Source organism: Protomyctophum bolini (assembly GCF_963924005.1).
Source record: "Protomyctophum bolini genome assembly, chromosome: 3".
NCBI lineage: Eukaryota > Metazoa > Chordata > Actinopteri > Myctophiformes > Myctophidae > Protomyctophum > Protomyctophum bolini.
The window spans coordinates 46723933-46738827 of NC_137864.1; the positions used below are offsets into that span (position 1 = coordinate 46723933).

General features: G+C 42.8%; 1 protein-coding gene across 3 annotated transcripts in view; it reads right to left on the reverse strand.

Annotated features, from left to right (window-relative positions):
- Positions 1–14895, reverse strand: part of LOC308310782 (VPS10 domain-containing receptor SorCS1-like) — a 176162-nt gene that overhangs the window by 49096 nt on the left and 112171 nt on the right. For all 3 annotated transcript variants that reach the window (XR_013963536.1, XM_080757205.1, XM_080757204.1), the window contains exons 5-7: positions 8347–8420; positions 2105–2169; positions 426–544 (exon numbers count right to left, since the gene is read on the reverse strand). Coding sequence is in view for 2 of the 3 variants with exons in the window: in XM_080757205.1 (XP_080613331.1) it covers positions 426–544; positions 2105–2169; positions 8347–8420 (258 nt within the window). In the remaining variant the exon portion in view is untranslated. The remainder of the gene's footprint in view (positions 1–425; positions 545–2104; positions 2170–8346; positions 8421–14895) is intronic.

Below are 14895 nucleotides of genomic sequence, written 5' to 3' on the forward strand. Positions count from 1 at the left end.
CATGTCGCATTGCACCGCGGTGTGAGCCTGTAGATCTGCTATTTTCATAGCCATGGTCCATGACGCTTGTCCGTCAAGAGCGCCATGGCGGAACTTCAACCTTGTTTATGCACTTGCTCCATTCGGTGGCCATTTTATCCGTTTTTTTCACCATAATGAACAATACGGAACATAAGGGTACTTGTATGCGCCCGAGGAGAATTGTAACATCCGTTACAATTCTGTAAAAGGGCTGTTCTGTAAACGGGTTCTGTAAGGGCTGTAAATGCAGCAAGTGTGTAAACCAGGGTGAAGTGTTTCATTCATAATGTGCTGTGAACGTATTAAGTATAAAACAAAAACAAGGAAAGTAGAACAGATACTGTTCACAGAACAATTGTCTTAGCGGCAATTTCTTTCGTGTGAAACCCGGGAAAATGTCCTACCTGGACGAAGACATACTCATCTTGCACCACCAGGGAATTAGGGTCAATGTAGCCGGGGAATGGCTTCCCCTTGTTGGCCTCTGTGCAGTTCTGCAGCTTGCAGGTGACATACAGCGCCTCTGTAAAACACACACACACACACACACACACACACACACACACACACACACACACACACACACACACACACACACACACACACACACACACACGTCAAGTCATGGCACAGATGACAGTGATTGATAACCAGCTACATCCAAACTAATCCATCCACCCACCGACCTCATTTAAAAGGGAATACCACACATTTTCAACATTGAACTATGTCATTAATATACCTTAGGTATATTTTGTCCTACACAAACATTCATTGACAATGAATGGACAATTTTGAGTGTCCGTGTAAAAACAAACATTGCGTAACACACAAATTGACGACGAAGGTGATGTATTTTCTGATGCCAGAATGAGATCATGTAAGATGATGTACGATGATACGATGATGTGATTTTTATTATTTCCACACAACAACTCTACAGTAAGTTATATTAAGGACATAGTTCAATGTTGAAAATGAGTGGTATTCCCCAGTTCCTTATTGATAGGACACCATCATATACTCCTTTGACGTTCCTCTGGTTCCAAACGCGCCATTATGTGGAGAGAGAAAAAACCAGCTAAGTGTTCAGGCTATAGCCTTCACCTGGAGTGCTGAGCGGACCTTGGTTCCATATGTACTTTCTCAAGGGTTTAAATAAACCCGACGTTTTTTCAAAAGGGCATTAGGCCAGTGAAGAAAGGCAGCCTTCACTGAGCGGCCTCCATTGGGTCCTTCCATTTCCAGTGTCAATAAGGTGGCCTCAGTGGACAGGTAGGCTGTGGGGGGGAGACAGACGGCCAGGGGGCCAATTGCTTTCCTTGCCTTCATTGGCAGTACAGAGAGAGTGGCTGTCCCACAGTATTAGCCTCTGCCAGCCACGTGTCCCCTTTGACCACATGTTCATGATCAATAGTGATGGCTTCTGAGAGAGGGTGGCTTGGAGGTCTGACACCGTGTGTGTGTGTGTGTGTGTGTGTGTGTGTGTGTGTGTGTGTAGACGGCAGAGTCTATTGCCTCCAGGGCTCAAGCCGTGATTTAACTGCAAATAGGTGACACGCCTGCACTGCTTTGCTATATTAGACTGAAAAAACTAAACAAACAAAAACAAACAATCTTGAGTTTGCTACTAATATTTATTTTATGTATGCATTATTTAGATTATAATAATAGGCATATAACAATAATCAAGAAGGAATATACAGTTGTGTGTGTGTGTGTGTGTGTGTGTGTGTGTGTGTGTGTGTGTGTGTGTGTGTGTGGCTCATTCAACAAAACGAGTGTCCCAGTTGTCACTATCGCTCATGAAAATGAGTGATATTTCTCCATACACAAACATGCACGTGCACACATGCGCGCACACACGCACATGCACAGCTTCAGAACACATTCTAATACATGCATTACTTTCCCCTGCAGTGTCACTGTGTGTCCCTTCACCTGGGCATTCCCTCTAGACTGTCCCTTCATGTTAGCCGTCAGAGGCACGCGTACGGCACACACCACTCCTTCTCTACTCTAGTACAACACAGTACCGACACGCCGTGGAATGGAGAAGTCAACTCGGAAAACAATTACTCACGTCCTTCAGAGATGCTGGTTTCCAGGTGAATTAAGCCTGGTTCTTTGTCCAGACCCATTTTCGACCTGTAAAGGGAGACAAATGTGTTTTCGTGACCATCACCATCGCTCTATTTTGGCCAGGGAATAAGGGAGCATGCGACGGAGCTAATGGCATCAATCGTAGCTATACATGTGCAGTCAGATCTGGGAGATAGAGCGCCATGCGGCGATGGCAAAATGAATTCATAACTACAAGGTGGCAACTGTCAAATGCCATGATGGCTGTCATAAACCAAGTGGGTTCCGGGGGAACCTCAGGGGTCCTCAGGGGGAGTTCCAGAGGGGTCCCCAGCTAAAAGGAATATAGCAGCATCAAAATGTGTTTAGTTTGCTCCCTATTCTTTTTTATTTCTGAGCGGTGCCTCTGCTCCATTATGCAGCTATGTGTGTCCCTATGTATGTATGTACAGTACAGTACAGTACAGTATGTGTACGTGTCCCAGCATGGATGCGTGTCTGAGCACGGAAAGCTGCAACACAATAACTCTGTCATTTCACGACCGCTTCGGACCGTTTGTTTGTTTGTTTGTTTGTTTGGGAAATGCAGTGTCCAATCATTTTTCACATCCCTTGAAATCCAAAAAATGAATTAGGTATAGTGCAATTCCCAAAGCTTCTTTGTAAAGTTTTAAAGCTTATCTTAAAGGGACTGGAGAATCAGAAGTGAAATAAAGGCACCGTCATAGGAGAGAACGACAGAGAGAGAGACCATAATCACCATAAATTCTAATTATTAGAGTCATTGCTACTGTACTGTAGTTAGACGGTAATATCCGGACTGTTAATTAAACTGACCCTATGGGTCAATTTGTACACTTTGAGAGTTGAATGAACACTCTAGATTTTGCTGTGGTAGTGTAGGTGAATTTCTAAATCACAGGGCTTCAATAGGGGGTCCTTAGAGTTACCACAAGGGGGCCTGCTAAATCTGTGTGATAGGAACGTTGTTGATGTGCACATTGTTAGCTTGTAGATCAGTTATCAGTGAAGAGATTTGTTGTAGAGCAAAAAAAGAGCAGATCAAGTACAGAGCCATGGCCAAGTTTATTATTATTATTTAAAAAAAATATGTAAACAAATAAACGTGAATTTACTCTTGAATCTGTGTGCCATAATCGCATGTTGTCTCACCATGACTGGCCTGGAAAAGATATTATACCGATCCATTCATCGCGATAGATGTTGGATACTCAAAATGACACTATTCATTCTAAGAATAAACCTAAATAAAATACTATACCGTATATAATATATATCGTACCATATATAATTGATAGTGCTGTCATACAAGTCTGCAACACAGTTTTATAGAATATGTATAAAACTCTCAGGTAAGGAGTCTGAAATATGTTGTCCCCCGTTCCAATTGAAACCCATCTCTGAATAAGCTGGCCTAGTTGAGTTCACTTTGCTTATGTCCATATGTCCATTTACCACTGAATAATTCAGTCGGGTAGCCAGAACCATAGCTGTTGTTAAAACTTTTCCTTTTTACAATAGTTAATGGAAGGTAAAACTCTGCTTCAGCTTCAGCTTTTGGACTTATAACACCAGTGGCGCACAATATATTATTTATGCACCAAAAGCCAGCCGGTTCCATGCGCTGCACAAGGTGCCCTTTTTTCACTTGAGCACCTGCCCCTCTGTCTGTGCACGCCACTTCTGGGTACGACATTGAATTTGACAGCTGTCCTTGTATCCCAAGAGATCGTTTTGCTGTAGGACCAGCTGGGAGGGGGGGAATACAGGAGTGGTTTAGTCATGAGACGGAGCTGTTTCCTCATAAAAAAAGAAATACAAAAAAAGAAAAGAGAGGCAGTGCCAGATGTTTCCTTGCCGATTGGTGTCATTTTCATGTCTGAATGTCTGAAGAAGTGATTATCCAAATACATACTTTTTCAAGGTTCATGGGAGTTGTTACAGCATGCAACCAACGTTTTGATAATAAAAATGTATAAATATATCATTGAAGTTGCTGGCAAATCAATATAGCACTCTACTGTATATTCAACACTGATTCAACACATGGAATTTAATGGACCAAACCACACGAAAGGGTTGAGAACTTGAGACAGTTTTAGTGTTAACTCCTTGCAACCGTTTGGACCCAAGGAGTTGCATTGTGACCCTTTGGTGTGGTTAGGGCTTAAGGGTTGCATCATTATGTGAGGAATCGGATCAGCGTCTCCAAATCTGAGGCCATGGTTCTCAGCAGGAAACCAGTGGATTGTGCAGTCCGGGTAGGGAATGAGGCATTACCCCAGGTGAAGGAGTTTAAATATCTCGGGGTCTTGTTCAAGAGTGAGGGGAGGACAGAGAGAGGAGATCAGCCAGTGAATCGGAGCGGCAGGCGTGGTATTGCAGTCACTGTACCGCACTGTTGTGACGAAAAGATAGTTGAGCCAGAAGGCAAAGCTCTCTGTCTACCGAGCAATCCTCGTTCCTACTCTCACTTATGGTCATGGGTGTGGGTCATGACCGAAAGAATAAGGTCGCGAATACACATGGCTAAAATGAGTTTTCTTCGACGGGTGGCTGGCATCTCCCTTAGAGATAGGGAGAGAGGTTCAGTCACAAGAGAGATACTCAGTGTAGAGTTGCTGCTTCTACGCCTGGAAAGGAGCCAGCTTAGGTGGTTCGGGCATCTGGTTCGGATGCCTCTCGGGCGTCTCCCTAGATGCCTCCTGAGGCACGTCCCACTGGGAGGAGACCCCAGGGCAGACCAAGGCGCAGTTGGAGGAAACACATCGACTCACTGGCCTTGGAACGTCTCGGGATCCCCCAGGAGGAATTCACTAATGTTGCTCTGGAGAGGGAAGTCTGGAGCTCTCTGGTGGAGCCGACTACAGATAAGGTTGAAGATGGATGGACTCTACATTTTGCAGTATAAAGATGACAAATGTATTCCTGTGAACTTCGTGTATAGGCCTACTTGTATACTTTGTGTCACTCGCCAAAAACAGTCGATCCACAAGGTCAGCGAGCTTGTAGATCGGCTATTTTCGGCGCACGACACGACCATGCGACGAAGTACACATCATGCTGGAGAGTTTCTTGCTTAGCCTCATTACCGGGGTTACCACTACACTTCGCAACCCCAGTATGGATCCTAAAATAGAAACTCTGCCAGCCATTGCAGCAGAAAGCAGCCCTCTGGGCTCTCTTCACTCCTGGCTACCCGGCTTGTTAACACTTTTGACAGTTTCCCTACAGCCCTTCGAACAAAAGCTTTTTGTTGCACATTACTACAGAGGCCAGTCATTCGGAGGAAAGTATTCTCCCGTGTTGTGATGGTCTGGTCGCAAAGACCACAAGTAAAAGAATGGGTCGAGTTCCGATATGTATTATTTATTTGCTTTTTGTATCGATTTAAAATGTTTGTTTTTTTGTCTCACATAACACAATGTGAAGATGAACGTGTAATTTTGGGTATTCAGGGGTGCACGCAGGCAGAACAATGGACATTATTACTTTGCCTCAAGAAAATCTACAAAGCTCTACAACAGTTGTGTACTGTTTCTTTACCAACTTAAAAGGAAAGCAAAAGTACAGTATTAAGATTACACGCAAACTCTAGAAATACAAAAGTCATAGAGCACCTATATACAGCCAACCATATACAGCCGCTATTGACAGAGAACAGTCCCTATTTTGGCCATTCTCTGTGTTTCCATGATGCAATTTAATGCAATCCTTCCCTGACATGATAAACTCATTTTGTCAGGGGTTCCCAAACTTTCTCAGCTCGAGGCCCAAAAGGGAAATTTGGTGTCCGTCCGACAGACTCCGTCAGACTTGCCAAAACCCATTATTAAGTTATTCTGACTGGCAGTGGCGGTGTATACCTGGTAAATGTGGTAAGGTAATACATAATATTCCTATAAAAACAGGACATTAATAACAATACGTTATTGATATTTCATTATCCAGATTTCCTATCATTATCCAGATAGTATATCTATCTATCCATCCGTCCGTCCACTCAGCACAACAGCACATTATAACTACCAGACAACACTTATATGTTGTGTCTATAATACATATTATGGGGGTCCCTGGCACTCAAACTCTTAAAATGGGGTCCGCGGCCAAATGCACATCAGTTTGGAAGGCTAATGTCTTACCAGCACACCAGCACACACATAGTACTGTAAATGCATGCAATCTCTGTCTGAAGCCCTCCAACCGATCAACTTCAGCAACTTGGCAAGTGTAGTGCTGAGTGCCAGAGGGAGTTCCATCCAAGTGGGAAGTTGGTCAGATCAGCGCTTTTCCAGGAATATCTATAAATCAACGAATCTCTGTATCCATCTTGTCTGTTTGTGTCCCTTGTATGCCCGTATAGTATATGGAGATCCCTGTATCTGTGAATCTGTATTGTCTCCACCAGGCCGAAGGCATGGCCGAAACTACGTTTTGCCCCCGTCCGTCCGTCCAGATGACAGAGCAGAACCTCTGCCCCCAATTTTTTTCAGATCTGACTGTTATAGCACCACTATGAGGCCAATTTTTACAAAACATTTTTTTTTATATATTAGCCTACTCCCACAGATTTCGTCCAAAAATCACGCAAATCGGTATACATAGTATCTCTATTCAGTATTTAAGTCTGACGTCATTTTGTAGTGCTACGTTACATCCGGGTCCAAGTGGCACCAGCTCCCGTCCGCATCTCATTGTAAATAGAAAAATGGGTCTTAATGCTTCCAACTCGAGTAGAATTATTAATGTTTTGTACAAGTGTCCATGGTAACAAAAATATATGATGTGGACACAATAAAGACTATTATTATCATAATTATTGAAGGTGGCAACAGCCCATTGCTCCGTAAAATATTTCGGGGGCATATTTAGAATGTGTGCAGGCTTGAGTATGTTGAATGTAGTTTGCATTAATGAGGATTTAGTTGACACAATAAAATAAAATGGCGATAGTATTCCATGTGGGGCCAGATTTGGGAGAGCAGCGCAGCTTTGTTGTTGCGAGGAAAGCTGTAAAATTTGACTTTCATGGTTGTTTTCGTCTCAGATTTAGTCCGACGGAGCGTCACAGTATAACTCTATGGGGAGTGGGACCCGGAAGTATCTCAGGAGGGGGCGATCACGTCACAGCTAAAATACTGAATAGACCTGCAATCAACACGCTTCTGTCCAATTTTCCATATTCCATCCCGATTGGATTCCAAAGTTTGCATAATTAGTCTGTTTTGAACAAAATGCCTCAAATCATGAACATAGCTTGGAAATCTGCTAGATTTTCAGTAGGCCTATTTATATTTTTTATGAAAGCAGGTGGCTTGCATCAGGTGAAATCACCTGATGAAGGCCGTTCACGGCGAAACGTCGTGTCCTGATTAGAATGGTGTTTTAACAAAATAAACACTGTTGGAGCAAAGACTGTGTGCGGACCACTCCTCTCTATTTAGATTTTCTACAATAATAATGAATCACATTTTCCCTCAAAGTGTCGAGTCGGCCTACTTTCTGCACCCTCAAAGTTGATTAAAAAAAAAACATTAAATCAATTAAATTGATACGTTTTAACATATATATGTTATATCTATATGCAGTAAAATTCTCAGAGTTACTTAAAATTAACATTTGGCTACATTTGTACATTAAGAGTAACAATTGGACAAATGTTATATTGTTACGTTTGACTGAGTACAGTGGAATAATTACATGTTTTGATACTGCTCAACATCCTCCTCCAACGCCTTGCCCCCTCCCACTCCCTCAGGTCTGGTGATGCAAACCTCTTGGACATCCCCATTACAAAAAACGCACCTTGGCTGACGGGCTTTCTCAGTTGCAACGCTCCCTTTGGAACTCACTCCCACCTCACATCAAAGCCACCAGGCCTTGCCCTGTTCAAAGCCTCACTCAAAGCCCACCTTTTCACACTCGCTTTCCCAGCCTAATTCAAATCCCTTTCTGCCTTTTAGTCTAAACTTAAAGTTTTTTTTTTCTTTGCAAAATGTTTAGCCTTTTAACTATTTCTAACTATTTAAAGTAGTTTTGTTGTAAAACGACTTTGTGTACTAAGAAAAGCACTTAGCGCTATACCTATACAGTATACACTGTATGTATTTCTAGTATTAAAACATCTCAGAGGCAAATACAGAGGCAGTACTTTTTACGCAACTACAATTATTATTTGACAGCTTTGTTCAACACGGCTAGTGAAAATCATATGCTTACCAATAGAAGCGATTGGGGGCCACTCTCTCGTGCACCAGCTGCCATCTCCTGCCGAACTCCACTGAGCTATAAAGCTGCAGGAAACAAAACAAAATAAAAAATACACATAGGTTTTAGTCAAGTCAGTAACATGTTAACTCAATTATAATGTGTCTCCAATTTTCAGCCGCAGCCAGGTTTATGAAAGAAACACACATGCACCCACCGATTATACACACCAGGAGTGTGAGTGTGACGAATAAAATGATCCGAAAATGTGTAACAAATATTTCACGTTAAACTGTTAATTTGGTGATGCCTCATACCTTATTTTTAAATTACGCACGCACGCACGTATGCACACACGCACGCACGCACACAAGCACACTGTTTTGCGTAGACGCCACCAAATTTGATTATTTTATCCAAAATTTTAAAAGATGCATTATTTCTCTTCCCACACAAGCCGACATTTAACCTGCCTGCAGATTGTGAATCATGCTGCAGATACTTAAACCATGCATGTTCACACACACACACACACACACACACACACACACACACACACACACACTCACTCAAGGCTGAACACCACCGGGATTTAAAATATGAAGCTGTTAAAGGAAGGTGTTTTTAGGTGTACTGTAGGTATTATTCCACAGGAGAAATCGTCAATGTCGGGCAGAAACCTCGTATCCTGTATGTTGTATGTTGACATACAAGGTTTCCCGACGGTGACTAGATTGTGCACCCTCTAACAAGCCTGTGGTTAGACAGCGGGGTGAGGAGAGGCTGACCGCAGTGGTCTGAATGCAACCATTGTTCACCAGTCAGCAAATTACTGCTCTGCTGAGATTTCACCACCAGTTATCCATGTCATCAGCCATACTGATAACCGCTAAGGCCTATTTTAATTTATCCAAGATTCATCATTCATTCAGAATTAGTCCTATATGTGAGCCACATATTGTACTGTACTATACGCTGTATTATTTAGCTGCATTTTCAGTGAATAAAATGCTATTTTTTCCAGTATATAAACTTATACAATTGGAGTGGTCTCCCTGCTCTTCTATTGAGACATTTAGATCCAGTGTCTAGGATGGACACAACCTGTTTCTGGTCAAAATGGTATTGTTCCCAGTGAGCGAGCAGGCATTATTAGCTCAGTGGTAACAATGCCAGCACAGAGGAGACCCATGGGTTCAAATCCAGGATAGAACAGGAAAGTTACAAGTTTGTTGTTTCATATTCATATTTTGTTGACTGATCATTAAATCAACAAACTTGTCAGAAAGACTAATTATACGTTTCCTCTGTCAAAACAATGCTGTACCAGGACAAAATGATAAATCAGTTCACTATAAATTACAGCTAAAAATGTAATGAGCCATAAAACTTATTTCGGCATTTCAATTAGGACTATTTCCACTTAGAGCACGAGCAGCCATGCGTGATGTGTAAACAGTCATTTATTAGCGAATAACTCAATATTCTGTTTACATTTAATTATTTGCAAATGTTGTATTTATTTACTCTGTGCTGAAGGGTGAAGTCTGACTTCAACCTTCAGCACAGCGTAAATAACTACAAAATTTGCAAAGCCAGCACATAAATACTGTTTGATGTTGACATTACTTTACCTGCAAACAGAAAGAAGCTATTTATGATTCCATTCCATTTTCAATTGCCAATGTTGCCCAGCCAAGGGACAAGTATAGTTCTGTGTCAGATAAACAATCAATCCCAAATTCCCAAATCTTCCATCGACTCTGATCAATCAACCATGATAAACCCTTTGTGACATAAGCTATACAAAAGGAACGTTACCGTGTGTGTGTGTGTGTGTGTGTGTGTGTGTGTGTGTGTGTGTGTGTGTGTGTGTGTGTGTGTGACTGTGCGCGTGTACGCGTGCGCATGCTTGCGTGTGCGTGCACGCTTGTAAGGACTGTATCCAAGTGTATCCAACAACGAGCAGATGCAAACTATTCCCTGCGAGTGTTGAATATTGGACATAATTATACGCTTCCATGAGGAGATAAGCACCTGCAGGAGGGAGAGGGACTTCCATGTTGAACAGCGTTAAGCAGATGGGCGAAAAGTGTGCGATGGAGGATAAGGCAGGTAATCACAGCTGACTAATTATCCTCCAACACTGAGTAAACACTTAGTCAGGCGAGTAACAAGAAGCCACGTGATGGAGGAGGGAAGGTTGAACTCTCACATATAACCACCTAAACCCTATGCTTTGTTGACCGGGGTCCCCCAGGAGACTTGAACTCGGCCCACTCCTTGTTTCCCTCTACACAACATCTCTTTGCGGAAAACGTGCAGACGTGTTTTGAGCTTGCGCTATTTTCGGTGAATGATTGTTTGCCTATTTTTTGCAAATTGTGTGCATTTTTTGACACATGGACACTAAGATCATGTAACCTCTTCCCAGGCTTTTCTCAGAAAAGTGGAGAAAAGCGTAGTAACAAACAGGTGGGACTTCAAAGAGAGACAACTATTCCACAATCTCCGAATGCTACAGTATAATACTGTATATTGTACTATACTGAGTCTGACTGGAACTACACCTCCCAAAAGCAGAGAAAGGAAGTCATCCATCATTTCCGTGCAGGATCATATATTTTAAAATATCTTTAAAACATATTTTTAAATCACATTTGTGCTAAGCAGAAAAGTTATGCTTCAACTAATTTGTAATTTATATTCAGTGATTCCGTGCTCCGGACTGTGTGATGAAAGCATTAGAAAATTGTGTGAGGCAAGAGTCTGGCTCACGAGAATAATCAGAACATAAAAGGTGGAGTTTGAGTGACTAGTTGCTGGGAGACAACAAGCTCAGATAAATGAAGGGTGGCATCCTGATGGTGAATTAAACTACCTCACCAGAAGGCCACGCATTAAGTACGACATGAGAGTTGTGTATACATCCCATGTGGTGGTGAGTAATACTGGAGCTGCACAGGGGACAGTCATGTTTCCTTTTCTGTTCACCTGATACGCCTCAGACTTCTGCTACCCTATTCGGGTGCCTGTCACCCCCAGAAGTTCTCTGGCGACAGCTACTGTATATTGTGGGGTGTGCGTTGACAACGGTGACAAGGAGGAGTACAGAACCCTGGTGGAGAAGTTTGTGCAGTGGGACTAGGAGAAACACCTGTAGCTGAATGGCAGGAGGACGAGGAGTTGTGTACAGTGTTGGACGAGTGTTGGAAAGGCGAGCATGGTTCGTTCCTCGGGTTGAGTACAGAGTGACGTAGAGGGTGCACTGTGACTGGCCAGTCGCTGTGATTGACAGCCTACACCTAAACCTAACCCTAACCGTAACGTCAGTAAAACTATACCTAAACCTAACCCTGACCCTAACCTTAACCTCAGTAAAACTATACCTAAACCTAACCTCAGTAAACTATACCTAAACCTAACCTGGGGGCGTTTCCAAGAACCCGGAAGAACGACGGAATCCGCGGGAAATCCCCTCCTCGTGTTCGAAAGAGCCCCTGACCCCTTGTGGTGGTTGCGGTCTGTATGGACAACACACCGAAATGGCAGACTTTCTGACCATATAATCATTATATGGTCAGAAAGTCTGCCATTTTATATTATAATGTAACAAACTGCTTTTACCCTTGTATCCCATCAGACGGGGGGGGGGGGGGGGGGGGGATTGCATTAAATTAGACTATTAATGGAGAGAGTAATTTGGGCCAAATTATCCTCCATCATGGACACTGTCACCAACCCTTTGTACAGGGTACTCTCACAGCTGGTACACTTGCAGTAAATGGTTCATCTCGATGAGGTGAACTCAAAATATGTCCCGCGATAACCTGGTTGTAGGTAAAGTATGGACCATGGAGTCAACAACACGAGGAGCAAAGGAAAGAGGCATACGTAGGTTGGACACATTTCTCAATGTGAATCTACTACTTTTGATCATTTTGTGTGACGCTGTAGTATCATCAAGTAGGGCATCTATGGAAAAAAATATATACCGTACATGTAATATAATATGGAAACTCTGCCCTCTCTCTATCGACAGCAACGATATGCATCTGTCTTTATTAACCCATTCTGAACGGGAACCCATTTTGGTGTTGGCATCATGTTATGCTTTAGCTATTTAAAAATAGCAGATCTACAAGCTCGTAGCGCCACCGAGTGGCGCGCTACGAGCTTGTAGGTCTGCTATTTTTTGAAAAATCGAAGAACGACTGACATTTTTAGAATCTGATCTCAGGTCAGAATGGGGTTAATCAGACCAGTGTGTGTCCAGGTGGAAACCTCGTACGAATCTGATCTCAGGTCAGAATGGGTTAATAAACTGCTGAGGAACAGTGAGCCCAGCCCACTGGGTCCTGGTGCTGTTCTTTCTGTCTCTCTGTTATTTGGGTCCCTGTGGAAATATTGAAGGAGCAGACGGGACTTAAAATGTGCCGCGGGCGGGAGTCTGGCAGTCAGAAATAAACAGGTCGGGTACAGGATGAAACCATTGTGAGAGCGGGAAGATAATGGGGTCAGAAATACAGCAGAAATGTGTGTGAGCGGAAAGGACAATCCCACGCAGAGCAGTCTAAGGGACAGTACTTCAACACCATTAGTACTAATAATAATCGACCATAATGGTGTTGACATAACGTGCTTCTCAATTATTTATTAATCAAAAAAGTACTCGATAGAATACACGCTAAGAAAATAAGTGTTAGTTGCAGCCCCCCCCCCCCACAAATTGTTCAGCTTTGTGATAAGTGTGTGTGCGCGCCGTGTACAAAATGATGGTGTTGTACCCTGTTCTTTACCACAAGAGTGAAATATACAATTATAAACACTGTCAAACGTATCATTGAGCTTCTTTCAGCACTATAGTAGGAGCCCGGTCATTTGAGGCTGGATCGGTGACTCAGACAGGTCTTCGCTTGTTCTCATTTAGCCCAACCATGTACTGCATACCAGCTCAGTGTAATTGACAGGCGGCTGGAGCGCGAGCTGAATGCTAACAGAGCTGCATTAGAGTAAATCACGTAGTCAAAAACGAACATGAAATAAAAAAAATGACGAATTGCTACAGTCCAATACCTGTACAGTATACAAAGTATTAAGTGTAACGGTGTGAAGGTTTGTGTGAAGTGAATATGCACGTGCTGTATTATATGTGCATGTGTGTGCACATGAGGGATTGTACAGTCCCTGCACAGTGCAGGTGTGATGTGTATGCAGGTCCAGCAGGAGTAGCCAACTCAGATCCCCTTGAGGGGCGTGTGCATGCACGCATGTGCACACGCATGCACGCACACACACACACACACACACACACACACATACACGCACGCACGCGCACACACAAGACAGGCCTCCTCAGCGGAGAGGAGAAATGCCTTCATTATTCATCAGAACTGAAACATTAGGCTCAAATGGTCTTGGCCCGCAAGGAAGGCATTTTATTAATGCAAATGGTCATTCCTTAACCCATTCTGACCTGAGATCAGATTCATACGAGGTTTTCCACTGGACACACACTGGTCTGATTAACCCATTCTGACCTGAGATCAGATTTTAAAAATGTCAGTCGCTCTTCGATTTTTCAAAAATAGCAGACCTACAAGCTCGTAGCGCGCCACTCGGTGAGCTATGAGCTTGTAGATCTGCTATTTTTCAATAGCTAAAGCACAACATGATGCTAACACCAAAATGGGTTCCCGTTCAGAATGGGTTAAGATGGCTATAAATTGCACCTCTGAAGCAACACTGGAATATATATCCACTCCACATTACCATCTCTGCTGTACTATAGTTCACAGATAATTACCTTCACCCAGACACTGTCTCCTGTATTAGATGTCTAGATGATTATTTATTTGAAAAACATTTAGCAGTCCATCTCCATCACTGTAACTCTGGTGATTTACAGTTTGATGTATTACACCTTTGACTTATAGAGTGATCTATATTGGCTTATTAAACCACTGACTCATGCGGAGGGACTATTAGGTTAGTCTAGGCTTTGCATGTGGGATAAAAATGGTATTGGCTCTTTTTGTAAATCGCCTCATCCCTTATGCCTAATTTATGCTCTTTCATACGGCGGAGTCACCGACCGAAAATACTGTATAGCCGATCCATGAGCTCACAATGCATTGCATCCGAGACACATTGTGAGCTTATAGATCGGCTAGTTTCGGACCGCGGCACTGTCTGGCGATGAAGTATAAGTTGGGCTTTACTACAGTGTGTTACAGCAGTTGCCGTGAAGTTATTGGAACGAATCCCACATTTAATGGGAGGGGAGCTTAGACGGCTCTACGGGGATTTGTATTCTTAAAGAAAGGACTGGATATGGTGCTTTGCCACCATATCCAGTCACTGCCTCACTGCCTTCGAACATGAGCTGTGCTGTTTGGACTGAGCTGTGAATACAAATAATTTGGGGTACAGTGTGGCTTCATTTTTTTACTCAAAGATACAATTTACTATAGTTCAGTTAACTAAAACTGAAACTAATTAAAGTGGTCAGAATATGTTTTTGTGTCAATAAAACATATGGAATGTGGCCAGTACATCTGT